Source organism: Mytilus edulis, chromosome 10 (genome assembly GCF_963676685.1).
Source record: "Mytilus edulis chromosome 10, xbMytEdul2.2, whole genome shotgun sequence".
NCBI lineage: Eukaryota > Metazoa > Mollusca > Bivalvia > Mytilida > Mytilidae > Mytilus > Mytilus edulis.
Window position 1 is genome coordinate 44517357 of NC_092353.1, and position 27866 is coordinate 44545222.

The 27866-nt window shown below is 31.5% G+C and overlaps 2 protein-coding genes across 3 annotated transcripts in view; one reads left to right on the forward strand and one right to left on the reverse strand.

Annotated features, from left to right (window-relative positions):
- Positions 1-17234, reverse strand: part of LOC139491276 (ATP-dependent RNA helicase DHX33-like) — a 29513-nt gene extending 12279 nt beyond the window's left edge. Inside the window, exons 1-12 of one of the 2 annotated variants that reach the window (XR_011656505.1) lie at positions 17124-17234; positions 13855-13926; positions 12908-13065; positions 12221-12271; positions 11538-11609; positions 8575-8684; positions 8197-8314; positions 6026-6124; positions 5179-5264; positions 4582-4753; positions 3928-4025; positions 2715-2888 (exon numbers count right to left, since the gene is read on the reverse strand). Coding sequence is in view for 1 of the 2 variants with exons in the window: in XM_071278829.1 (XP_071134930.1) it covers positions 2715-2888; positions 3928-4025; positions 4582-4753; positions 5179-5264; positions 6026-6124; positions 8197-8314; positions 8575-8684; positions 11538-11609; positions 12221-12271; positions 12908-13065; positions 13855-13921 (1205 nt within the window). In the remaining variant the exon portion in view is untranslated. The remainder of the gene's footprint in view (positions 1-2714; positions 2889-3927; positions 4026-4581; positions 4754-5178; positions 5265-6025; positions 6125-8196; positions 8315-8574; positions 8685-11537; positions 11610-12220; positions 12272-12907; positions 13066-13854; positions 13927-17123) is intronic. The other variant, XM_071278829.1, reaches the window with a different exon arrangement.
- A 167-nt stretch (positions 17235-17401) lies between these two features.
- Positions 17402-27866, forward strand: part of LOC139491278 (activating molecule in BECN1-regulated autophagy protein 1A-like) — a 28936-nt gene continuing 18471 nt past the window's right edge. The window contains exons 1-4 of the mRNA XM_071278830.1: positions 17402-17494; positions 22782-22952; positions 24375-24433; positions 26459-26642. Coding sequence (XP_071134931.1) covers positions 22830-22952; positions 24375-24433; positions 26459-26642 — 366 coding nt within the window. The 5' untranslated portion in view covers positions 17402-17494; positions 22782-22829. The remainder of the gene's footprint in view (positions 17495-22781; positions 22953-24374; positions 24434-26458; positions 26643-27866) is intronic.

A 27866-nucleotide genomic window follows, 5' to 3' on the forward strand; every position in this document is an offset into this window, starting at 1 on the left:
CACTTAAAGATACAAAAATACATGCTGCTATTGATTAAACATATAACATGATACTAAGGGCAAGTAACTGTAGCACAACTCTGGACAGATTACACTTGAAGATACAAAAATACATGCTGCTATTGATTAAACATATAACATGATACTAAGGGCAAGTAACTGTAGCACAACACTGGACAGATTACACTTGAAGATACAAAAATACATGCTGCTATTGATTAAACATATAACATGATACTAAGGGCAAGTAACTGTAGCACAACTCTGGACAGATTACACTTGAAGATACAAAAATACATGCTGCTATTGATTAAACATATAACATGATACTAAGGGCAAGTAACTGTAGCACAACTCTGGACAGATTACACTTGAAGATACAAAAATACATGCTGCTATTGATTAAACATATAACATGATACTAAGGGCAAGTAACTGTAGCACAACACTGGACAGATTACACTTGAAGATACAAAAATACATGCTGCTATTGATTAAACATATAACATGATACTAAGGGCAAGTAACTGTAGCACAACACTGGACAGATTACACCTGAAGATACAAAAATACATGCTGCTATTGATTATACATATAACATGATACTGATATCTATGTATCATTTGTTTAAAACTCATTTATAAATCTAGATATAGAAAGATGTTGTATGAGTGCCAATGAGACAACTCTCCATCCAAGTCACAATTATAAAAGTAAACCATTATAGGTCAAGGTACGGTCTTCAACACAGAGCCTTGGTTCACACCGAACAGCAAGCTATAAAGGACCCCAAATAATTACTAGTGTAAAACCATTCAAATGGAAAAACCGAAAAATTTGCCTTTTAAATACTAAACTAGAGGCTCTAAAGAGCCTGTGTCGAATACCAGACAAAGGACACAGATGGATTCAAGACAAAATTGTGGTTTGGTGATGGTGATGTGTTTGTAGATCTTACTTTACTGAACATTCTTGCTGCTTACAATTATCTCTATCTATAATGAACTTGACCCAGTAGTTACAGTGGAAAATGTTAGTAAAATTTTACAAATTTTGTGAAAATTGTTAAAAAAATGACTATATAAAGGCCAATAACTCATTAGGGATCAATTGACCATTTTGGTCATGTTGACTTCTTTTTAGGTCTTACTTTGCTGTACATTATTGCTGTTTACAGTTTATCTCTATCTATAATAATATTCAAGATAATAACCAAAAACAGCAAAATTTCCTTAAAATTACCAATTCAGGGGCAGCAACCCAACAACAGGTTGTCTGATTCATTTGAAAATTTCAGGGCAGATAGATCTTGACCCGATAAATTTTTTTACCCATGTCAGATTTGCTCTAAATGCTTTGGTTTTTGAGTTATAAGCCAAAAACTGCATTTTACCCCTATGTTCTATTTTTAGGCGTGGCGGCCATCTTGGTTAGTTGGCCGGGTCACTGGACAAATTTTATAAACTAGATACCCCAATGATGATTGTGGCCAAGTCTGGATTAATTTGGCCCAGTAGTTTCAGAGGAGAAGATTTTTGTAAAAGATTACTAAGATTTACGAAAAATGGTTAAAAATTGACTATAAAGGGCAATAACTCCTAAATTGGTCAACTGACCATTTTGGTCATGATGACTTACTTGTAAATCTTACTTTGCTGAACATTATTGCTGTTTACAGTTTATCTCTATCTATAATAATATTCAAGATAATAACCAAAAACAGTAAAATTTCCTTAAAATTACCTATTCAGGGACAGCAACCCAACAACAGGTTGTCCGATTCATCTGAAAATTTCAGGGCAGATAGATTTTGACCTGATGAACAATTTCACCCATGTCAGATTTGCTCTAAATGCTTTGGTTTTTGAGTTATAAGCCAAAAACTGCATTTTACCCCCATGTTCTATTTTTAGCCATGGCGGCCATCTTGGTTGGTTGACCAGGTCACCGGACACATTTTTAAAACTAGATACCCCAATGATGATTGTGGCCATGTTTGGTTTAATTTGGCCCAGTAGTTTCAGAGGAGAAGATTTTTCTAAAAGATGACTAAGATTTACGAAAAATGGTTAAAAATTGACTATAAAGGGCAATAACTCCTAAAGGGGTCAATTGACCATTTCGGTCATGTTGACTTATTTGTAAATCTTACTTTGCTGAACATTATTGCTGTTTACAGTTTATCTTTATCTATAATAATATTCAAGATAATAACCAAAAACAGCAAAATTTCCTTAAAATTACATATTCAGGGGGAGCAACCCAACAACGAGTTGTCTGATTCATCTGAAAATTTCAGGGCAGATAGATCTTGACCTGATAAACAATTTTACCCCCATGTCAGATTTGCTCTAAATGCTTTGGTTTTTGAGTTATAAGCCGAAAACTGCATTTTACCCCTATGTTCTATTTTTAGCCATGGCGGCCATCTTGGTTGGTAGGCGGGGTCACGCCACAAATTTTTAACTAGATACCCCAATGATGATTGTGGCCAAGTTTGGTTAAATTTGGTCCAGCAGTTTCAAAGGAGAAGATTTTTGTAAAAGTTAACGACGACGACGGACGCCGGACGCAAAGTGATGGGAAAAGCTCACTTGGCCCTTCGGGCCAGGTGAGCTAAAAATAAGATAAACACAAGTCTGAATTGAATGGAAGTATACACTTTTATATGTTGACATGTACAAAATTACAAAATCTAATTTGACATAAAATACCTGAGGATTTCTGGTACAGTATTTTTCTTAAAACTGTCAAATTCTTCTTCTGTATAAATTCTATAACATGTTCCAGAACTTTCTCTCCCAGCTCTTCCTGTCCTCTGTAGAGCCTGAGCTTTTGAAATTCTCACAACCTTTAAAAGGTCAAGGCCACTGTTAGGATTGTACAATCTGAAATCAAATAATATTGACTCTGAATTTCATGACAATATTTCAAATCATTTGAGTTTACATCTATTATCAAGTTATTGCCCCTTCTTTATACAAGATTATATAACTAATTATAGAAAATTAAATATCCAAGTTTTACCCTTCAGTTTATAGAATGGCAAATAAATTCTGCATGGAGACAAGCTTAAAGAGGGTCTTAGTAGCAGGATGGCTAGGATACCTTTTGTATAAAAAAAATAGTCTTTTTCTGTATTCTCTTTTTATATACAAATTTTTCACTATTCTGTAAATTTAAACACCTCTTATTTTCTTTTCTTTATTCAATTACCCTCTATACTTTATATTTTAATTCAAAGACATTTTCTCTATTCTGTAGAATATACAGACCATAAGCTAATTTATATTCTTCTACATAGGAAATACACACATGTTGTGTTGTTGTATGTATATAAACTCTATGCAATAACTTACTTAGTATTACATGTTAAATGATGTAAAGTGCAGGCTCAGTGCATAAGAAATTTAAATTGAACATTGCTTAATTTTTTGTAGAAGAAATAAAGACTCTAGCTGGTTCTAAAGTTTGCTCCAAGTTTTCAAAACTGGTGACAAAATATAGGAGCTGGCGATTTTTCTGGCTCCAACTTTTTGGGAGCCAGAGCAGCCCCTGCAAATGATATACTTGTAGGTTTTTTTGTTTGCTGTGTGCATTAACATCTTACAAGTTAATCAATACTATTAATAATCTACCATATAGTAGCTTGCTGGCAAAAATACCTACAAATGTTAATATTGGAAATATAAATTGCATAGACGAAACATCATGATTTCAAAGCAGCAAAATCATAAAATTACCAATATTTTTTCCAGTCTTTGTAAATTACAATTTTAATTTTATTGATACAAATCATAGTTACATTTTTTTTATTTTGCTATTCTCACCATGGTTAGTGCAATGAGAAATCTGTAATTGAAGAAATGCAGATAAGGTAGCCATTATGTATAACAGATTGACATATTTGATATCGCTGACTCTTACTTTGCTTTGACAACTCCTGTATCTATCACAAATTTGATGCCATGTATGGTCACAGATGTCTCAGCTATATTAGTGGCCACTATCACTTTTCTGGATCCCTTTAAAATCAAATGTCATTTAAATTATAAATAAATAACAAACGTACAATACAAACACTAACAATATCACCAATAATACAGTTCAACAACTTACATGTAGCCAAAAAATTAGTCATGTTAATTTACAGAATTCAAATAGAGAAAAATAGCAATCAATGATTGATCGAACAACACATAAATTCATGAATGCACATAGCGCATGAGTTAATTATCAGTGTTTTGTTTGATCACGAGTTGAATATTTTTCGATATCTAAATTCTTTGATGAGTTATTCATTTTATTACATTGGGTAATGGCTTTTTTATGAAATAAATGTAGCAAATGTAAGGAACTGTATCTTTTTCTAAGCATTCACAATTTGTTTTTATCCAATAATATCAAATTCTTGACAGCGCATTTGTTGAATGAAGTCAGAGGAGTGACATATACACTTTTATTTCACATGTGAAATTTTATGTTATTCATTGCAACCAATGTAATAATTGCCATTATTGGTCAAATATTTAAAATTTATCTAAATTCACTACTTTGAGATTCTCATAATGACTCCCTTACCTCAGGTGTTTTATTGAAAACTTTTAACTGTAGATGAGATGGTAGTGCAGCATACAAAGGGCAGACAACTAATGGTGGCCCTTCTCCTACCATGTCTTTAGATATATCTCGTATACACCGGACAGTTGACTCAATCTCTTCTTGACCAGTCATAAATATCAGCACATCTTGGCTGTAAATTCAAAATTAAGAACCATTATGAAAAAAAAATTAATCAAGATGTCAGATAGTATCTTGCATAATACTGAAAATTCAGAAATTATTGCAATGTTTTTATCATTGCGAAAAATGCAACAGGGTTGTAATCACAATAATTAAAACTCGCATTCTGAAATGTTTTATATGAATTGAACAGGATTTTTTTCATAATTGCAACAAATAAAATCACAATAATTTCTAAATTTACAGTAGTTTTCTCAAGATTCCTTTATTTTCGTGGATATTTCATTTCTTCAATTTACCAAAGTCTGCATACAAGCCTATAGAAAATTTGTTATTGTTGAACATTTTAATTGGTTTTAACCTTGAAATCCACAAAAAAAAATGGTGTCCAATGAACAATAATGAATGACGGTATTTATAAACATGACAACTCACTTAGGTGGATGGTCTCTATGTAACTGGAATAGTGTAACAACAGCTGCCATAACATAGTCCGACTGAGTTGTTGTGGAGTAGAATACCTACAATGTAAAACAAACTCATTTAAATGTAGATGTGTAATCAGATTTTTTTTTTTATATACAAAATTTCTTTATGTAAGGAATAGTATAAATTTCAACGGTTAATTTTCATTACAACATTGCAGCAACTGAAACAGATCAGACAATAATTGTAACATTTAAGATCAGAAATTTTTTTCAGTCACTTATGAATTTACTGTAGATATTTATCAACTTATTTCATGCCTATAAAAGAAATAATTTCATACTTGTACCTACACATCAAAGCTATTTTTTGTTACAAAAAAAAATCATTTTCAGAGCTCTTTTACAATAATTTTATATTTTTAATAAATATTACATCATTTTTTACAAAGTATCAGAAAGAAATGTAATATTTTCATGAATGGGTTTCATGGATAGACTTTTATACAGCTTATGCAAGTTCATATAATCTATAAAGCTCAGAGAGACATTTAGTATGAAACCTCTACAATGCAACCAAAGTACAAAAGTTGCATTCACTTACAAGTTAGAGCTATTTCCCTAATGCAGGTAGGTTAAAGGTTTGCTTGGCTTGCTTGCTTAGTTTGTATAAATGTTTGCTCAAGCTTCCAATATTAACAGTATACACTCTTAAGCCTTGTCTATCTATTGATTTCAGATATCAATCTGAATAACAAAACTTGAGCAAACATTTAAATAAACAAAGCAAGCCAGCCAACCTAACCTTTAAAACACATGCGTTAGGAAAATAGCTCTTATAAACAATGAATTCTTACCTGTACTGGATACTGTCTACCTTCCAGGTATAAAACAGGTGCTTTGTTGAAGTAATTAGAGAAATGATCAACATCCATTGTAGCAGACATAACTATTATCTGAAAAGTCAAAAATTATAATACATAAAAATATACATGCTGAACTTGTTGAGAAAATATTGATATAAAAGTTATCACATTTACTGATATATTTTGCCCAGGATGGCATGATATGTATGCATATTGTCCATTGTAAACACTTGCTCTATAAAAATAAAGGTGTATGTGTCTATGGGACACAAACATCCCTTCTAATAAATAGTCAATATACCAATTCATACCTATTGACTTTTAGTTTTCCTTAAAACTTGCTTCAGTATGTTTCCAGTAGAGACTGCTTGTGTGTTTGAGTGATCCTTGGTTCAATATCAAACATTTATGGGTTAAGTCCAGGGCTTTCCATTGAAGCCGGTAGCCGGCAGAAATCCGCCGTTTGCGGTGGCTTCAAGTGCCGGCTACTTTACTGACAAAAATATAAATTCAAAAAGAAAAAAATAAGTTTTTCAAATGTTTACAGGCAGCCGAGAGACGTATTGTGCAAAGTCGCGGTCAAGATAAACAAGGGATGAAAAGTCAGTGTTTACCTTGGGCTAAATATAGTTCACATGAATTCAGGTCACTGATTGGTTGTCTATTTAAAGTCAGAATGCATCGTTTCTTTTCAAAGATAACAAGAGAGACGTTCCGGTGGTCATTGAACGATAACAATAGAGACGTTCCGATGGTCATTAACTCGTTGGCTTTTTTTGGCGTTTAAAACGTGAAGACAATCAGATAGGATGACAATCTTATGTTATGGAATAATATCAGTCAAATTAAAGAAAGTGTAGTAGATCATATTGTTCAGAATCTGGAACACAGTATCTTTTGAAGTTCATTTTTCAAAGCCCACATGGTGTTCAGAGAATCAAGGTCAAAAACGAAAGTAGAATATTGTCGACTCGACCTCAAATGAAAACATTTCCAAATGATTTATGTATCCGACTTATTGATCAGTTTACAAAAAAAGAGAAAATCAAAGGATATATCAATTTTCTGTCAATGCTGAGAAATAATTGTATGATTTAAATACGCGTAACAGTCTTTAGAGAGAAAAGGGGGGTCATTTGTTTACAAATGCACATAGTTATGCAAAATAAATCGATCAAGTTTTCTAACAAACCGGATTATTTTATAAATAAAACTCCTTTAAAAGTAACTGAATTTTAAGCATAAGGTAATAAAAATAAAAAACTATAACATTAAGAAAAAATGATATTTCTTTGAGATTTTTTTTCTTTCTTTAATTTCATACATAAAAAATGGTCATTTGAAAGATGAAATTAGGTGCCAGGAGATTGCGAGAATGCAGGATTTTGCTCTATTTATGCCAGAGCTTCTGGGGGTCTTCAGTGGCCCCCAGACCCCCTGCCGTAAGGCACCAAGCTTACAGCTTGGTGGGCGTCCAGCTTCGCCGAACGCATGTAACAGCCCCCTATAATTTTAATTGAGCCTTCTCAATTTCAAGGGAAAGCCCTGTAAGTCAAGAACAGTGTAAGTTACACCAACCAAGAACAAATCTGTGTTTAGCACTAAAAAGCATTGTGCATAAGTTTAACAACAAGTAATTATTGAGGAAAAGTAAAGTTAGAGGGTGTGCTACTAGGCAGGGGTGTAAAAAGCAATCAAACAATATGATAATTGTCTGTCCAATTATAATTAGACATGCTCCAAAGCTAGTTTTTTTTATTAGGACTTTTATTCCTCTTTCTGCTAGAAACCTTTGACATCACACACCTTCACAGCCACATCATCCTCATAAATAAAGATGACAGTATAATTCAAACAATAAATAAAGTAATGCTTCATTTTAAATTGTTTCCATCAACAGGGAACTAAATATCAGAAGAGTGTGTTGGGGGAAAAGAATGCATGAAGCAAACTTAATTTAGAGTATGGAAACAGAACTGGTACACAGATATACAGAAGGACAGCCAAGGGTTCACAGGTAACATTTCATGCCCTCTTAAACCAAGCGGAAGGGGCATACAAATTAATAATCAAAACAATGGAAATGTCAAAGACATACTTGTGTTTGTAAAACTGTGAGTTGGGATGAATTGTTAATACAATAAGGACAAACTAAAACAAACCTTTAATGGCTTCAGTCCTTTCTTTTTTCGATCTCTTTGTGCCTTTTTAACAACTCCAAATAAGACATCTGTGTGAATTGTTCTTTCATGAGCTTCATCTAGTACAATTATTGAATACCTGCAAGTATATATTCATTTATCAATCATTCTTATTTAATTCACATGTTTTCAAATATAAATAAAACATATTCATTATCACTTTCTATTCAATATCATTATCAAAATCACAATAAAATGACGACACAAAAGGGTACTTTTAACTTTAGCGCAATTCTTAACACTATGACGGATACTGTTTATAGTTGATTTAATTCTACATTAGCTTCCTCAGAAGGTACTGTCTCATCAGGAGAGGACTTATTATAACAGACCACTCACCTCTTCATAAGTGGATCTAATGTTGATTCCCTGAGTAACATACCATCCGTCATGTATTTAATTTTGGTAGATTCTGATGTGACATCTTCAAATCTTACTGAGTACCCAACCTGTAATATACAAAATGCTATTTTTAAAAATTACCAACCATGCTGACTATTAAAGGGCTTCATGGTGACATGTTACGTAATTTCACCTTGATCTCTGGTAGGTTATAGTCCCAAAGTCAATTACAGTACATTTCCTGACATCATTAAAACACCACAAATATTTTTCTATTTAATCAAAATTGTGAATATATAAAATTTAAATGATTAATTGCATACAGTTGGTAAGATTTATGAATTATCTCCCTTTGAAATTATGCATCATTAAACACATGCAACACATAAATATAGAATACATAAACGTTAATGTTCTTCTAAACATTAATATTAATGTTTTGACAGTATTCTCCTTTATATATATAAAATAAATGGGAATTGTGTCAAATGTTATAAAGGGATATAACTCAGGAGCTGTAAAAGTGAAGCTACCCAAATTTGTACTTGATCCGAGTTATGTGGTAATTACCATTGTGCACAACTTTTATTTTTGTCAACATTTGGTTGACACAAACTAATCTTAGAGAATGGAAACGAAAACCTCTTCCATACTTCCATTTGTACAGGGGAATAACTAGAGAATGGTTAAAGTGATGCAACCACAATTCAAACTAGGCTTTGCTTTCATGTAATAAGCATTGTGTATAAGTTCATAACATTTGGTTGATGCATAGTAAAATTAGAGAACGGAAACTAATTGTCAGAGGGACAAGCGAGAAACTTAATGCCCCCTTTGCTATGGCATAAAATGTACAATTAACTAAATCAAAGCCTTAAAGGCTGTAAAAGCAATTGCTGCCATGTTAATGTTTGGGACTTTTATTTTTCATCCACATATATACAAGAATTAAACCTGACATGAGTGTTGTCTACTTAAAAGTAAGAAGGTTTTAACTTTATATAAATAAAAGACTTTAGCAGAAAGTCCTTTTTAATATGTTTTATATTTCACAAGGAGACAACCCGTTTACCAGGCTAAAGTTGGGGTCAAATATACATGTGCTGAAACATATAACTCAAAAAGAAATCATCATGGATTATCCCCTGGTAGTGTTTGTAACTTCCTTGGCAATAATTTCCTTTATTGATTTAATTTTAACAATTTTCATTATTAATTTATATTTAACCATTAACACAAATGATTAAGTTAAAACATTTCAACTTTCCAGACGCAAATGTTAAAAAACGGGAAAGAAATAAAATATCTTACAAGACATAAACATGTAAAGAATAAATGTATATTTCAGCTTAATAAAAATATTTTCATAATGTTACTTTGTCATCATTTTTAAAACTAAGTTCCAAACATTATTGCTCAGTTGATATGTGTCACGAGCACAGGCACTTGTTTCTATCCATAGGAAGGTCGATTATCCATATAAATAGTTTTATATGGATAGTCGACCTTCCTATGGATAGAAACAAGTGCATGTGGGTACGAGATAACTACAATTCTCATGCAATCCCGAAAAGGGGGGTCATCACAGACAAACATGACATTAAATCGTTATCACTGAACTAGTATATATATTGTATAGGGGCCAGCTGAAGGACGCCTCCGGGTGCGGGAATTTTTCGCTGCATTGAAGACCTGTTGGTGACCTTAATTCTGCTGTTGTATGTTTTTCTATGGTCGGGTTGTTGTCTCTTTGACAAATTCCCCATTTCCATTCTCCATTTTATTACACGAACAAGAACAAACAGCTCTACGTTGCTTTGATATTTATCAATTTTCAGGAAACATTGCAAAAAATGATCTTCAATATTTCGAAAACATGTGAAATAAAATTGCTAACACGGTGGACCGTCGAGTGTCAACAAACGTAGTAGACTTGTTCACTGAAAAGACGAGGATAATGGTTTCATCTGACATTTGTTATGCGAACCCAGTTTTGATCATGATATTTAAAAAGACGTACTTTTTTCAATCTATGTATTAATAAACTAGAAAATTCCAAATTGTAAATATCTCTTCATCTGGACCGACTTGGCATCTACTACGTTTGGACGGGTCCATTTCATTAGTAAGGTGATCGATAAATATTACGGAGTTTTGACAGAAAAGGAAAACAAACTTATTGTTATGTGTTTTCAACAAGGGTTTCGTTCCGCTAAATTATTTGCGCAAATAAAGTTTGTCTATTTTTAGATTACAGGTAATAATTTGACACTACGCATTAACCTGTGTAGTGATTTTGATTTTACGATAAACGTATGAATGAACGATAATTTTATGAATGAACAAGAGCACCTGACCTCTTAAAGAAACACAAATTAAACATAAAAAACCGTATTTATTAGGAGATAATTCAGTTAAATTTTCAATACTAAATCAACAACTGAAATGAATCCATATTTTGTTGAAACATCGTACGAACGGCGGAAAACGGAATCGCATTTATAAAAATGTACTTTTTTTCACTCGGACTTCTATGTTATTTGATAGTCAAACGGTTGACCCTTTAAATACAAAAATACATCTACAAGAACATATTCTGAAACTTCTTAAATCCACTAACTTTTTTTTAAAGTTTCAAGCTATGTATTGCATTAGAAAACATACATAGGTGTTAAAGAATGACTGACCAGGAGCCTGTTAAACAAAATACTATGGCTTGATCTGGGCGGAGTCTCTGATCTGGGTCACAAAGATGGCCATACGCGACGGCATAAAAGCAATTGCTTTAAAAATAGAACTGTTTTCCAAAAAATCTTACAACAAAATCCTGTGTTTTAATTTTTCTATGATTTATCTTGTTATTGGCAAGAATGTCATTAAAACTTGTCAAAAATTATTGTACATCACCAACACCATTCAGCAAATAAAATATATAAACTCAACTATGATCCATCACTTACCAAATGCCCAAGTAGGGTACCAGATTCCTGAGCAACTCTTTGTGATACAGTTATAGCAGCTACTCTTCTAGGCTGAAAAAAGTAAATGAAAAACAATTGTTATGGATTTCAACTAATTTCGAAATACTTCTGTAAGGGTGTAAATATGAAAAAAAAGAACCTTAGCATTATACCAGCAGCCAAGTAGAATGAAGAATCTGATATGCTTATTTTCTTAATATTCTAATGCCTTGTCATAAGAACATTCAACTCGAATTGAATTTGAATCAAATGCAAATGGAATTCCCTAATCACCTTCACACACACACTTCCTTTTAAATTCAATTGATTCGAATTGGCTAATTCGCATAATCCAATTCGTATTAGAAATGTAGTTTTTCAATACGAATTAAAGGTTACATCGTTAGGACAGTAAAGCAAATTTGATGTGCAATGCAATTCGTATAATAATTTACGTTTGGATGTAAAATGTTTCAAATGCAATTTAAACTAATTCGAATTAGTTAATGCGAATCGAATTTGAATTACGTGTAAATGCAGCATCATAGTGAAAACCAGTTACCCTATTGCTAAATAATTTTCTATTTCAAATACATCTTGGCCACATGGGGTACAATTTGGTTGATATTACAGATATAGAGTCAGAGAAAATCACATAATTGATTTATGAAATATTTTTTTACCTGAGTCACTGCTATAATTGATCCTCTATGGACTCCTGCTTCATGCAAAAACTGTATAATAAAAACAATAATATTATATTCAAATGAATTTAAAATTTTTAATGTATTTTAGATTCGTTTATGTTTGCGGTGAAGATTTTTGATGGTTAAAGAGTTGTTGTATTTTCTTGATATTGGATTTTGTGGTTTTGCCAAAGAATGTATACTAGTCTTTTTAAAATGTGTATCTTATTGAAAATTTAGTATAATGAATTGCCTATGCCCATTCAATCCATGCACCTTGGTATCCTATAGATATCAATGAACCCATGGTATTTGAAATTTTATCTACAAAAAAATATGAGAAAAGATATATTTCATAAGGTTTCCACTTTATATCTGAATATAGAATTAACATGATTAAGTGAACTAGAAATATTTTGGTCAATGAATTTATCAATGACAGCATTTCTCAAAAGACAAAATGCTAAATTTATTATTGCAATTTTCAGAAAATCCTACCCGAATTCGATTGAGCATTATTCATTATGCAAAACATATCATCAATAACAAAAATTTCCCATTTTTTTTTAAATTTAACATAGCATACTTTTTGTGAGATGGTGTTGTGAAAATCTTAAAAAGTTAACATGAACAAATGTTTATCAATTAATTAGATTTTATTTTTTCTGTATCGGTATCTGATACCTGGGGAATCTGGGTGGTTTTTCCACTTCCTGTTTCTCCAATAACAATGGCAGTGTCCAGGCTTCTGATTTGTTGTGTAAGTTTGTGTTTGGCAGGGAAAATTGGAAGCCTTCGTCTTTCTTGTTGCAGTTTATAATTATTAACAAATCCATTTTGTGCTGAAAAAAAATCATACTTGAATAAATCTTATTAAAAGATTTTTTTTATTTACACCTCCTAATTGCCCAAAGTCATATAGGTGAGAATCTCTATCAATCTTAACTGTGCATTAGAATATCATTGAAACATATCATTTCACAAACTGTAGATTTGTGTGATGCATACTGATAATGATTTAGATTTGGTTGAAGGCCTAATGGAAAATTTACTTAATTCATGATATTATTGCTACCTTTTAAATGAATTGTTTGTATACTTGCTTTGTATACTTGCAAGTCAGTCATTCAAAAAGATTTTAAATTATAAGAAAGAGCTTCATTCTGAATCTCATAAAATATCAAAACATTTCCTCAAGTATATGTAGTAGAAATGTAATACAAATTTTATTACAAACGTTTCAATATTCTTCTGGGAAGATAAGACCTAATAAAAGGGAAAAATGGTAGGTATATGTATATTATAAATGTAGAATAGATTTTGTATTGATTCTCATCTTAAAAATATCCTGTTTACATCATTACAAGGGTAAAGGAGATTTGGTTTATGAATGATTGCCGACGAGACAACACTCCATCAAAGGAAAAAAGCACAAGATTAAGCTCAGACATGTTTACAGTTTTGAACACAAAGATTAATGAATTGATCGAACTGTTGTAAATTGATAATAATGATAACAAAATCTCTTTCAAATATGGTGAAAATAAATAAAAATATGACATGGCACTTATCAATGCTTATGTGCACAATTTGAATTGAATTTTCTGTCCAATAAAACTAATCCAACATACATGCATGACTATGGCTGTGTTGACTATTCACCTTCTTCTTTTTGTATGGTGGTTCTTCGCTTGGCATTTTTCCTGCAAATTTCAAACAATGTGTTAATTAGCAATATGTTAATTGTGATTTTATAATATATGTCTTTATCATTAAGTAATAAATTTATTCACTAATTATGACAATTTCAGTATTTAATTGACGTTTTATTCCCCATCTGTTGACATTAAATCATAAAACAGGATGCAGTACTCATGTTCTAAGAAGGCAAATTTGGCTACACTTCCCCACATGCAGGGTCATGCAGACAGTGCCTACCTTATACTCTACTCTCAACCTCTAAAAAGAGGTTATAATTCATGGTTCTCACAAGTAGACCAGATTAAAGCTACCATTAGTCTGATAATTTATGAATCCATCACATGCATCATGAGAGTAGGAATGCCCTTTACCACCAGGCACGCGTTAATTGGTCATTATCCGCTACCATTAGCATCAAATTTGTTAGAATTCATGATTTGTAATATTCTTATTGAGATTTGTATTAAGTCTGAAATAATTATCATAATTATCCATTAAAGTTATTTATGGAAAGTCCAGAATTGAACATGATTCGTCAATTTTTTAACATCACCATGATAAGATAGTGTACATTTTAATGCCATGCACCTAAATTCCTAGAATTGCCAACCGTTGTTCGTTACAATGCTGGGTTTAGTCTTACTATACAAATCACGTTTTAGTTCAAATAAATATGACCTCTTGAAACTAAATAATAGTAAATTATGAAAGGCTTAAGGGGAAATATTCATGATCGTAGGAAGGCGCCACAGAAGACGTCATAATCATTTGGACTAGGTAGGGTTAATGATTTGCACAATCCTTAAGCTTGGTAGGGTTTAAAACTATCTGTATCTATATAGGTACATTGTAGTTAACAATTCTGGCTTTTATACAACAGGGTGAAGGGGCTGTCGATTTACTGACGTTTCATGAGAGCAGATTTTTAGCTCTGTAAGCCTGTTGCGCGCACAATTAGTGACCTACAGATGGTTCTAGTTAATAATAGTGGACACAAATAATGAGTTTGAATGTTGTGGTGTTTTACTGGTGGGAATATCAAAGCACCTAGTATTGTTTCTCACTTGTTTTTCGATTGTGGATCAGTGGAATAACCTGTCAGAGTTAACTGTGATAGCAAATACTTTGAATAATTTTAAATATAAAAAATTAAGTCTGCATTAAATGGCGAAAATTGGAACCAGTATAAATTGATATGTTTGTGTTAAGGTTTTTTTAATAAGTCTAATTTATATAAATATATTGCTATGAGACAATAAATTGCATTACAATATTCCAAGATGAGGGGTCAGTAGAAGCCGTCTATGGTTCGCAAATATCAAAATCATCAAAAGGACTTTAAGGGGGTTCGCGGGTCTAAATCATTTATATAGGATTTCTCTATATTTTTCTATAAATGAACTTTATCTTATAGTTAATAGAAAAATTAAATAAAAAAGTGGGGTCACCGTTCATTTTTGTTCACAATCTGCCTTCGAAAGAAGCATACATTTTTGTAAAGGTGTTTTTTTTCTGTTGAAGTAATAGGAGAAATAAAGTTAATATCGAAATAAAAAAAGGAAATTTATTACAGAACTCGCTCAAATTTTACAATAATTTAGTTTAAGTACAGCTTATATGGAAATTATATTAAAAAATATAGGTCACCGATGAGTTAAAAAAGATATTTCAGTTTTAAAGCCAAAAAATGGCATTTTTCCACCAAAGGGAGATAATTTGGAACTTTTCCAATGATGTATGTATACATTTTAAAAGTCATCTTGGGCCAACACTAATTAATTGTTTTGAATGATTTTTGTACCATATGATAAAATAACAACTACAAAAGGTAATAAATAAAATTTGTAATGAAAAACAAAAGTTTAATTTTTTTCTGAAATTTTTATACCCTCGAGCCTCCTTAAGAGCTACGTTTTCGCAGCTAGCTTATTCAATGACCCATAGATAAAGGTATAAAAGTAAAGGTATGATTTATAATTTTCAAATTTTCAAATTTTTTCAGTGATAACTGACTGATTTTAAACAGTTAAAAAGTCGTCTTGATCAATAGCAGGTAACAGCCCCTGAACCACCTAATACAAAAATTTAAACCACACCATTTACTGATGTTTAAGTTTATGGTATCAATATAAGTTTATAATGTAATGACATACATAGAATTGTCTTATAACTTGTTGTTACATGCATCTTTATTTCATTTATATGTTGTTTTAATATTATAATTGTCTGTATTTGGATCACGCCTCTATGGTGCTCTTTCCAATAAAATATTGAATTGATAAATATCTTGGACAAGTCCTAGCAGCGAAAACGTAGATCTTAAGGTCCCTTTGATGATTTTTGGCCAAAAAAAATTCAAAGGACAATAGAGCTACGTTTTCGCAGCTAGGACTAGTCCCAGTATGTATGTATGTACTTCGAGATTCCACCAGCTTCGATGCACGCCTTGATTGACTGCAAGGGTACAGAGGATCCATGTCCACTCCCTAAGGATTATAGAGATGTGTCCTTTACAATATTATCCCCCCACCAAAAAAATCCCCACCCAAGGGAGCATGTAGGACACCGGGAAGTCTGTTATTATGGTGGAGGAAGCTGAAATACTCGGAGGGAACCACCAGGCTTCTCGGCGGGAACAGACAACCCAAAAAGATTTCAGAAGATCTATCTCCAGGTCAAGCTGGGAACAACTTTAAGTAAGTAAGTAAAACTTTATTTGGATTCGGCATATTGACAAACAATACAAACATAAGCTCTAATGAGCTTTTCACCTACCAAGGCCCCCGAAGTATCCAATCTAGTTTAAACTCAGGTCTGGATGCCAGATATGTGTGTGGGAGGGTGAAAATCACCCTACTGATGTACTAAAAATTCAAAATCTCGAGTTAGAATCGAACTCGGGACCTTCAGCACTGTAGCCATCGTTCTTAACCACCACAAACCCACATGCATGTACATGTATAGCTGCGGAACCGTAGCTCTTATTTCCTTATGCTATTTTTTTACTATTTGCGGACCATAGACCCAAATAGTCACAAAATAGCATAAGGACCTAAGAGCTACGGTTCCGCAGCTAGTACATGTAGTAAATTAAAAAAAAAAATCTTCCAAAGTGTATTTTTTACATTTTTTTAAAACTCTTTCACGTAAAAGGTAGATACTGCAAGAACAGATTTACTTTATATGATTGATTATATACCTTTATTACAACTTAGTTTCCTATAAATACCATAATCAGAAAACACATGGATTTTTCACAACACATGTGGTTATTTACAAAACATTCATCATAAAAGACAGATTTTATTGTGATGGTGTTACGTTCAATGAATTCGAGATTATCTGTCTTAAATCAAATAAATAGTATGATGCTTCATTATCAATTATTCGATCTGAACCCAAAAGACTTTAATGATATATTGTTGTCAATAACTTTTAAAGCAAGCATTTTGAAAAACAAAAATCTATCTTTTCTTCATTTCCAAATCAACATTTCCTGTTTGGTGGGGTGAAAAGTTCATTGAATGATTTAGGGTTCTTTCGCATTTTACTGGGATATATTGCTTAATTGTAAGTTATCTTTTGACAACCAGTTATAACCTCTTAGATTTCATAAGTTTAAGTTTTGATTAGAAGCTCGTCTTATTTGAAAATACAATCTTTTTCACTCTAAAATCATATGTTATGACTGAGTGATTCAAATCTGCTGCCAGCTTGAGTGCAGGTTACATAAACACTTTACCAAGAACACTATTACACCTAAGATTTTAAACAAATCAGATCTCCTGTAGTTGGTGATCGCAATACTGGTATACTGTTTCTCGTTTCTCGTTTTGTTTATATAGATTAGACCGTTGGTTTTCCCGTTTGAATGGTTTTACACTAGTAATTTTGGGGCCCTTTATAGCTTGTTGTTCGGTGTGAGCCAAGGCTCCGTGTTGAAGGCCGTACTTTAACCTATAATGGTTTACTTTTTAAATTGTTATTTGTATGGAGAGTTGTCTCATTGGCACTCACACCACATCTTCCTATATCTATTTTAATAAAAGTTTGTACCAGTATACACCTTATCGCTATTTGTCCGCCATTACTGGATATCACACAGGTTCCCGTCAAATTTTGACGTCATAAAACAAAATATCTGACGCCACAATGGAAAAGTGATTGTTGTATCAGTCTTCACGACGAACTTTTAAACCTACAGGCCCGGAGCTCAATTTTTGAAAATTTTTAGTTAGACTTTGTTGGCCTGTAGATATGATTTTTACAGGCCCAAGAGCAATTTTACTAGCCTGGGCTGCCACTCAGCGTGAAGACTGTGTATGCGTCAAAAGTTCAAGCGGCCGGGTCAGCCGGGTTTAGCGATAAGGTGTATTGTATTCCAGTATTGTACCAGTATTGTGTTTTTCTTAAATAAACAATACATATAGGTAATTAATCTTTTATCAAAGGTGTCACATATATGCATAATGAAATTAACATATGACATGACAATTTTATAAGGAATGATTGTATGTTTAACTGATGATGCCATTGATGGTACACTGCGTTTGTCATAAAAAAAAGTTTTGAATTTTCTGATGTTTTTTTCTTAAAATTGCTTAAGCATGTTAAGGGAACCGTACTGTCTCAGCATTTTAACAAACTCTTTACTTTCTTCTATGTTTTCTTTCGGCTCTCTCTTTCTAAGGCCAGGTTTTTTTAATTTGTTGGTTTACGGATTTTACCAATGAAAAAGTCGGGTCGGTCAGTCGGCAAAAAAAAAAGAAAAAAATATGCTATTTTGTCATCATTTCTTAGATTTTAGTTCGATGAAATCAGCTGTCATAAACATCGCATGACTTTCTAATAATTTTCCGTACACAAAAAGTGGACGGGGACTGCACGGATATCGTCATTTCACAGACATGAAAAACAGATTCGCGTAGCTCTTAATCAATTCCCGATAACTTGGTGGGCTTGGTGAATTACGATATTCAAGCACGAAAACTGATAAAGAAGAAAAAATGTAAAAACGTCGTGCGAAAATAAGTTTCAACACACATGTCAACAAACGTAATGGACTCGTCCACTGGAAAAACGAGAATATCGGATTAATCTGTTGTCATGCATTCCCGTTTTTTTGGCCAAATGGACGATATTTTTTTATGATCTATGAAGCGAGAAAATTTCAAATGATTTGTTAATATTTAGTACTTTAACTAACTTGACGTCTTCTACCTGTCCACATTTGGACAAGTCTATTTCTATCAGATGATGCATCTTACGGACTGATGACAAGTACAGTAAACAAATTGATTTTGTAATTGGTTTTAAACACAGGTTTCGTTTCGCAAAATTATTTGCGCAAACCACATTTCAAGGTCAGTTAGTTATAATTGATTTGTCTATTTTTAGAAACGTAAACTGGAAGACTTTATTTTTTTCACTACAGAAAGTGTTATCAATTTTGATAGTGATTAATGCATTTCATTTCATAAAAAAAAAAAACGAGTATTTTAATTATTTTTTAGGGATAATGCATTTGTTACGGTCGGCGGGAATAAAAAAGCATGAAAAGTGAATTTTATTTTTATTCTGGAAATCGGCAAAATCGGATCGGCGGATCCGTAAACCAACAAATTAAAAAATTCTGGCCTAAGTCTCATAGTATATTTTAGTGTCTATATCTTATTAAGATGGTATTTCTGCAAATCCTCCCTCCACACTTCCTATATTGATATTTAGGTATTCAGTCTCTGTGGACTTTCTTTTACGCTTACTAGATTAAAAGTTTTTTCAGATAGCACCTGTACAGCTCTCTTACTGTCGGAGTGCTTGTCTCACAAAAATGTATAAGTATTTGTACCAGAAGATATATCTGTTACAAATTGTATTGTCCATATATATGGTTCTGAAGTGACTACGGTACTTAAACTACCCTTAACAATCATATAGACAAACTAGTTAATTTGATTATAGTCAGGTTCCTTTATTATGCAACTTTTTATGTTTAAGGGATATTGATATCTTTTATTGTGAAAGATGAGAAAATAAAGACCAACAAATGCATATGATCTTACTTAGTATATCATGTATATACAACATTTGTACAATGTATGCTAAATTTACAGTGTCAGAATGTAATACCGACCATGCAAGGGCTGTATGGCCAGTCAAGGTTGTTAAAAACTTCCATTTGTTAGAATGTAATAATTGGCTTGAATTTATTAATAACTCAGATAATAAAATTTTTATTTTATCTAAAGTGAATTTAATAAATTTAAAAATAGAAATATGATAAAATTATTAGCAATTATTTTACATAATTAACAATTGTTTGAATAATATGAGATAATTACAAGAATCTTTTTGTATAAGTATAGTAATTATTTTTAACTGGTTGTTAATTGATTTCACAATTATCCCCTATAATCTGCTTGGCTTCATTTAATCTCACTTTGATCTTCAATATTTAATTTTGTTTAAAATTCATTTTTCATTATAGATCTTAAAATATAATCAACAATACAACTACAATACTGGTATATCAGTTATGTACCAGTATTGTTGTTTTTAAAAAAAAAAGTTACAATACTGGTACAAAATTTGTATACCAGTATTGTGGACAATACTGGTATACCAGTATTGCGATCACCAACTACAGGAGATCCCAATTAAATATTTCCCTTTTTATGAAGCCTTATTTTATCTGTGAAAGAGAAAAATGGCCCTATGAATTCTACATGTCATGTACATGTATCATAATTGAAACATCTTCATATTTTTCGGTCTCACTAATAAGCGACAAGAAGAATTATTTAAGCGACAAGAATTCATATTTTTTTTATAAATATTACTTATTCCAAATAAATATGGCTGAAACTACTGGGCCAAGTTTATTATAGATAGAGATAATTGTAAGCAGCAAGACTGTTTAGTAAAGTAAGATGTACAAACACATCACCATCACCAAAACGCAATTTTGTCATGAATCCATCTGCTTCCTTTGTTTAATATTCACATAGACCAAGGTGAGCGACACAGGCTCTTTAGAGCCTCTAGTTTTATGTCTTCAAAAAGGTTTTGTATAAATGAATTCTGTTTTTTTATGAGTACAAAAAATAAGTAAGATATATACATTTTTACATTGGAATGATGATTTTTTTTGTTGTTGAAATATCAATCCTCTAAACTCTGTATTAAAATATTTGTCCTCCAAAATGTCTAGCAATTTGGTGACATTATCCTTAGTGTATCACTGTATACATATTTGGTTTTAAAATCAGTGAATGTCATCACAAAGTAAGATTCTGATAAGCTTTAACAAGAAATTTGTAACTTAGATTCTAATTTTTTTTAACCCTGTTAATTTGTTAAATGAAATGATATATTCAACCTTCAATTGAGCATGTGCGGAGTAAATTGTAGAACAATCAAAATTGATTATACATGTATAATTGCAAAATTGAAAATGGATTGGAACTGAAATTAGCATGTTAAAGACCATAATGTATTGTCATAGAGAATTGTTTTAGGACTAGGGTCTAGATTAATGCAACTTCCATCTAGTTTATACCACATCAACCCTATAGGGGAATACTGTCCATGACTTGTTGCCTAAATTTGTACAAGTAAAGGAGTAGGTTCACAGCGGGCCTATGAATTTGATTAAATCCATGGATTTAAAATTTTAAATCATGACAAAATAATAAAAAAATTATGAAGAAATATTTGTGATATTTGCATGATTTGCTACTATATCATTTGTATATGAAATAACTTCTTTAAGGCATATATATCACATTGTTATTACCCCAAAATTCTATATTGTTTGGGTGGAATTTAAAAATGTAAGCTACATATTAAGAGAGTGGATATATTTATTTTACATCAGTTGTTCACCTGCAAATGATTAACTATATTGTCAGACTACTGATAGTTTCATTTCTTACATTCACTATGTATTGATTGTGATTTTGTGGCTGGAGGGTATAGATGACCGTGTCACGATGTCACAACGGTCAAAATAAATGTTGTATTACATGTTATCTCATTGATCTTCATTATGTCCATACATTGGTTTTATAATTATCTAATACATGTTCTCATAATACCAGATTTGTTACTGGAAATTTTATTTATTTATTTGTACATGTATGATTATAATCCTCAGAAGAAATAGACTTTTATTTGAAAAGGTATCATTTGTTTTGAAAGTTTAAGGGGATTTATTGACAAGATTTGGTTCGATTACTAAGTGTTGCATAACTGTTATTTATGTAACAAAATGTGTATTAACTGTGGTTAATGAGCCATGTAAATTGAGGAAATGAACGTTGTTGGTAATTTTGGAATTTATATAAGGAGAAAAGCCTTGCAATGAAAAGAAAGGTAAATAGTATATATACCAGTAAATATATTTTAACTATTTTAATGCATCCACCTCTAAAAGGTGGGGGCACATATTGTTACCCATGTTATAAATAGTTGACATATCTTCCAATGGAGAGTTTTTAGTCCCAAGATTTATTTGGAGGGTATGGGGATATAGTTGAAATAACTCTATTATATATTGTACCATCAAGTACAAATGTATCATTGAATATGTGGATTTAAAAAATAATAATTCCAGTGCTTAGTGGCAGCTGACTTCTATGGAATACATAAAGCCAACCTTACACCTTTTTAAACACATAATAACTATTGCAATCTTTTTCCATGCAGCCATCATGTGTGCATCATGCAGTCTTCTCCCCAGGTTGTTTTAGAGCTTTGGTATTCAGGGCTATTGCATCTAATACTGCATGGTATTGTGAAATTTATCAACACATAAATGAAAAAAGAATATTTATGATAATAGATTTTTCTTTTATAGAAGCAAATGGTTCACACCACAATGGAATCTTAAAAAGAAAAGTGGAAAATGTCTAATATTGCTAGCTATCTAAGCAAAAGAGAAATAGGATCAAATAACAAGAGATGGAATACAAAAGATAAAGTTCAGGATTACTTTGATGAAATAGGCAGTAAACCTGTAATAAATAAGGTAAGAGATGGAATACAATTGATAAAGTTCAGGATTACTTTGATGAAATAGGCAGTAAACCTGTAATAAATAAGGTAAGAGATGGAATACAAAAGATAAAGTTCAGGATTACTTTGATGAAATAGGCAGTAAACCTGTAATAAATAAGGTAAGAGATGGAATACAAAAGATAAAGTTCAGGATTACTTTGATGAAATAGTTAGTAAACCTGTAATAAATAAGGTAAGAGATGGAATACAAAAGATGAAGTTCAGGATTATTTTGATGAAATAGGCAGTAAACCTGTAATAAAAAAGGTAAGACAAGCACACAATTTGTTTGTTTTATATACATGTAGATGAATACATGTATATTCTTTATTTTGATGAAAATGTGTGTATAGCGATGTATAAAATTAAAGGTTTCCTTCTAAAAATACAAACATTTTCTAATATGAATAAAAATAGAAGTGGAGTACACAACAATTACACAGCACCACATAGGTTTTGAACAAATTAGAAAAATGTATAATCCTGTATTCAAAGGCCCTACCTGAAAAGATATCTTATCCACAAGAATGAGACCTATTTTAGGTAAAGATCGTTTAAGGTTTGGTAAGGCCTTAGCTTATGTCTAGATACTGAAATCAAAATCTAAAATGGGTCTATTTTGATAATTTTTGCAGTAAGCATTAAATGCAATGAATTTGAAGCCATAATGCAAATTTAATGGATTATATCTATAAAAAAAGAAGATGTGGTATGATTGCCAATGAGACAACTATCCACAAAAGACCAAAATGACACAGATATTAACAACTATAGGTCACCATATGGCCTTCAACAATGAGCAAAGCCCATACAGCATAGTCAGCTATAAAAGTCCCTGATAAGACAATGTAAAACAATTCAAAAGAGAAAACTAACAGCCTTATTTATGTAAAAAAAAAATGAACGAAAAACAAATATGTTACACATAAACAAACAACAACCACTGAATTATAGGCTCCTGACTTAGGACAGGCACATACATAAATAATGTGGCGGGGTTAAACATGTTAGCGGGATCCCAACCCTCCCCCTAACCTGGGACAGTGGTATAACAGTACAACATAAGAACGAACTATAAAAATAAGTTGAAAAAGGCTTAACTCATCAGATGGACAAAAATAAAGGCTAGCATGAATGTAGCCTTATAGATTTTAAAAAGTATAAGGTATGATAATGGCCATATCATTCCTTATCCTTTGTGAGCTATTGTGGACAAATCAACTTCGACTTTAGTTTTTAGTACCATATATGTTCATAACAGTGTGAATTTTTTACAATGTATGCCAAAGAGTGTTTTGTTACATGGGTTGGATTTTAACTTCCTTGCTAAGCAAATCTTTTTTGAAGCCTGTATATTTTTATTAAAGTAGAAATTTTATTAATTTTTTTGTAGGCATGCTCCTTGTCAAGAAGATGCAGGGCAACATTTCTTGTAGATTTCAGTTGTGATAGGTAAGTACCTGTATATATCAAATGTGATATCACAGTTAATTTATAAAGGACAATCAAGGTTTTTGAAAAATTAGCAGACACACATTTATATTTCATTTCAATTTCATTGTAACTTGCAAATTTAAAATATGAAGGTAGAACGCTGATGTTTGCTACAAATCTTATAAGTCAAGGTCTAAAACAAACAAAAGTTTAAGTGAAAATAGATGTAATTCTATGAATTCTCATCAAAGTTACACAAGGTTTATCAACAAAATATTTTATTGGGTACATCTCATATGAAATATGGTACATGCAGTTAAGGATGTTTGCTGCTCAGTTTGAAAATAAATAACTTTTCATAAAACTAGTATGTATTGATAGGAAATAAATTGAGGAATCAAAATATTGGGGTCAATGTGCTTGTTTTCGAGATATTAGCCATTGGAATTTTTTCTCTCTTGATTTTTCATAGCTTTATCATTGAGCAGTTAAAGTTCTCAAATACTATTAAAAAATAAATAAAATTTTATAAGACTTTTACAAATGATTTATAATTACACATGTAAAAGATTAATAAAAAGAAAAATGGGGGTTCATGTGGATTTTTTTAAAATGCATTCAAATGGATAAAACTAGAGGATTCCGAAAATCTGACAAAAATTCCAAAACATGACAAGCAGACATCCTTAAGATGCAGTGTTTACAGATTTCCAGTGGTTTAAATTTATTATAATTTCACATAGAAGAAAAATACATGTTTTTTTTTAGCCTAATTTGACCTCAAATGAAATGTATCTAAGTTTAAGTTTGAACATCTTTATTTTTTAAGAAGTTAGGTATTGTTGTGGTCTTTTGTTATGTTCATTCCTTTTATCCTTTTTATCTATTATTGAAGATAATAAGACTATTTTACTATACAGTGGTCTCGCTAGCCCAAAATAGAAGGGCGCCGCGCCCTGGGTGCCCTCAGCCGCGCCCTGGGTGCCTTCATCCGCGCCCTGTGTGCCTTCATCCGCGCCCTTCTGCCCTGACGTCTTTTTCCAAAATTCTCTTGTGCCGTTTTGGTAAAATTGCCTTTTGTTTCATCGATTTCTGATCTCCAAGTTAATTACATATCTGACACCTGTGTGATTGCCCCCAGGTTAATCATGTCATTATAATCAATTACAATGACAAAGACTTCATAGGTGTTAATATCTAGGTAATTTAATTAGGACAATGTATCTTTTTGTCATACATTTGATGAATGTGTCAGCGAGTGTGTTTAGCTTGGGTCGGCATTTTCGATTTCCAAGTCACAATGGAAGAGTGTATAAATGAAGACTTTCATGACTTTAGAATAGAATTTAAGTCATCAAAATAAAACTATGCCTTCACAGAAATGCCTTCCATCTCAACTTGTTAGCGACAAGCACAGTTTTTAATTAACGCAAACGTGTTGGAAATTAATTTTGGAGTTACTTCCCCTGTTTTAGCTTATTACAAATTTGTGCTCTAAAAATATTATCTAGTATCAAAAAAAGGAATAAAGAACCAATTGAATATATAATTACATAATAATGTTACCTTAAGGATATTAACTGTCTATGAACATATTAAAAAAAATATATTGCAATTTCTGTTTGAAAATTATACTTTTAGCAATCCATGTTCTAAACATTGATAAATTAGTAATACACAAGTAGTTACAGATAATACGTTTAAAAAGCTGAAATTCTTATAAAGATAGAAAAAAAATTCTTCGACAATGGGTAGAGTGAAGCTAAACTATAAACACATAATATGTTGATGAAGATGTACTATATAATTCATAACTACACAAACAATGAAATAAAGACTATAGTTAAAATGCATCTTTATTTAAAAAAAACAACATATACAGTAAAAAAAAAGAGATTCGTTAACTCGTGATACACACAGAAACGTAGACAAAAAAAATAGCAGTGCCTTTTCTTATCATAAAAAGTGCCCTGCCCTCCACTGGCACCCTGCCCCTTTTGATTTCTAGCTAGAGCACTGCTATATATACTCTTGTTTTTACAGAACAAAAATAGCATCAACTCATGGTGACCATAGTGTAAGAATAACAGATGCAGCTACAGGAAAATGTACACATGTTCTTGAAGGTCATCCAAGGACACCATGGTGTCTGGCATTCCATCCATCATCCAATCAAATTGTAGCATCTGGATGTCTTGATGGAGAGGTCAGAATCTGGGACCTCTTTGTAAGTTTTTCTATTTCATAAAACTTACATTTTACATTAATGCTGCATTTGATTCAAATTGTTACTGCTTTGAAAGATAACTGAGGGATGTTAAAACAGTCTGAGAGATCCATAATTTCCATGAAACTGTTGATTTGACAATAATCTATATATAGTTGTCCAAGTTAGTCATAATGAAATTTTGTAAATTATTACAACTTTGATATTATTTTAACTTTGAATGTTAAATTTCCAAAAATTCATTATTCTGTTAAAGTACCAGTATTTATTTATTTATTTTTCAACAACTCAAACTTTGTTGAAAGAAATAAGTCTGATAAGTTTAATATTGCCTATAAAGCAAAAAAAGCTGGAAAATAAAAATTTCAGTATTCAAAAAATGAAGTTGTGAAGTCTTTAAAGTTCTTGTACTGAAAATATGGTAATGGAATAGTTCAAATAAAAAATAGTATCACACAGCTAATATGCAGTGAACTTATTTTGACTTTTGACATTTAGGTTTCTTTCTTAGTTATTGATAAATTGGATTAGTGTTTTGCATAATATATTTATTAACTAAATTATGTTGCTAAGAAAAAGTAACATATGTTTTGTTTACTCATGTATTGTATTCAGTTATGCACAGTATAAATCAATGGAATTATAACAGAAGAAATTAAAAAATATTCCACTTTTTGAACTTGCAAGGGTTCATAGAGTTATTATATATCCTAATACAATATTTCAAGAATTTGGGGGGGACTGCCTCTCCTGACTCACTGCAAAAATGAATAATCTATGAATTATCTTTGTTTAAATGTACGTTTGATATTTAAACAATAGAATATTTTGAATTGATTTAAAAAAATATTCAATATTAAGAGCTTCAAAAACTAGATTCAAACACTTTTAAATCTTAAATTGAAGTTCTGTGTAATTTGCACTTTCCTTGATTTACTGTAGATTCAATACTTTTCAAGCAGTATAAATATTTGTGGATTTTATTGTTAAAGGCAAACACAAGTTCAAATACTCAGCGAAATACAAATTTCTTGTGTGATGCACTTTTCCAAATCATGAAGTCAGGTATCCACAACAATGCATTTTTTGTCTTCAATTCATAATATATAAATAACACATAGCTGATTGATGATATAACAGATTATTACCCTGAGAAAACATTGTCAACATTGGCTTCACTCCTGTTGACAATGTTTCAGAGGAGTTATAATCTGCTCTAGCTCC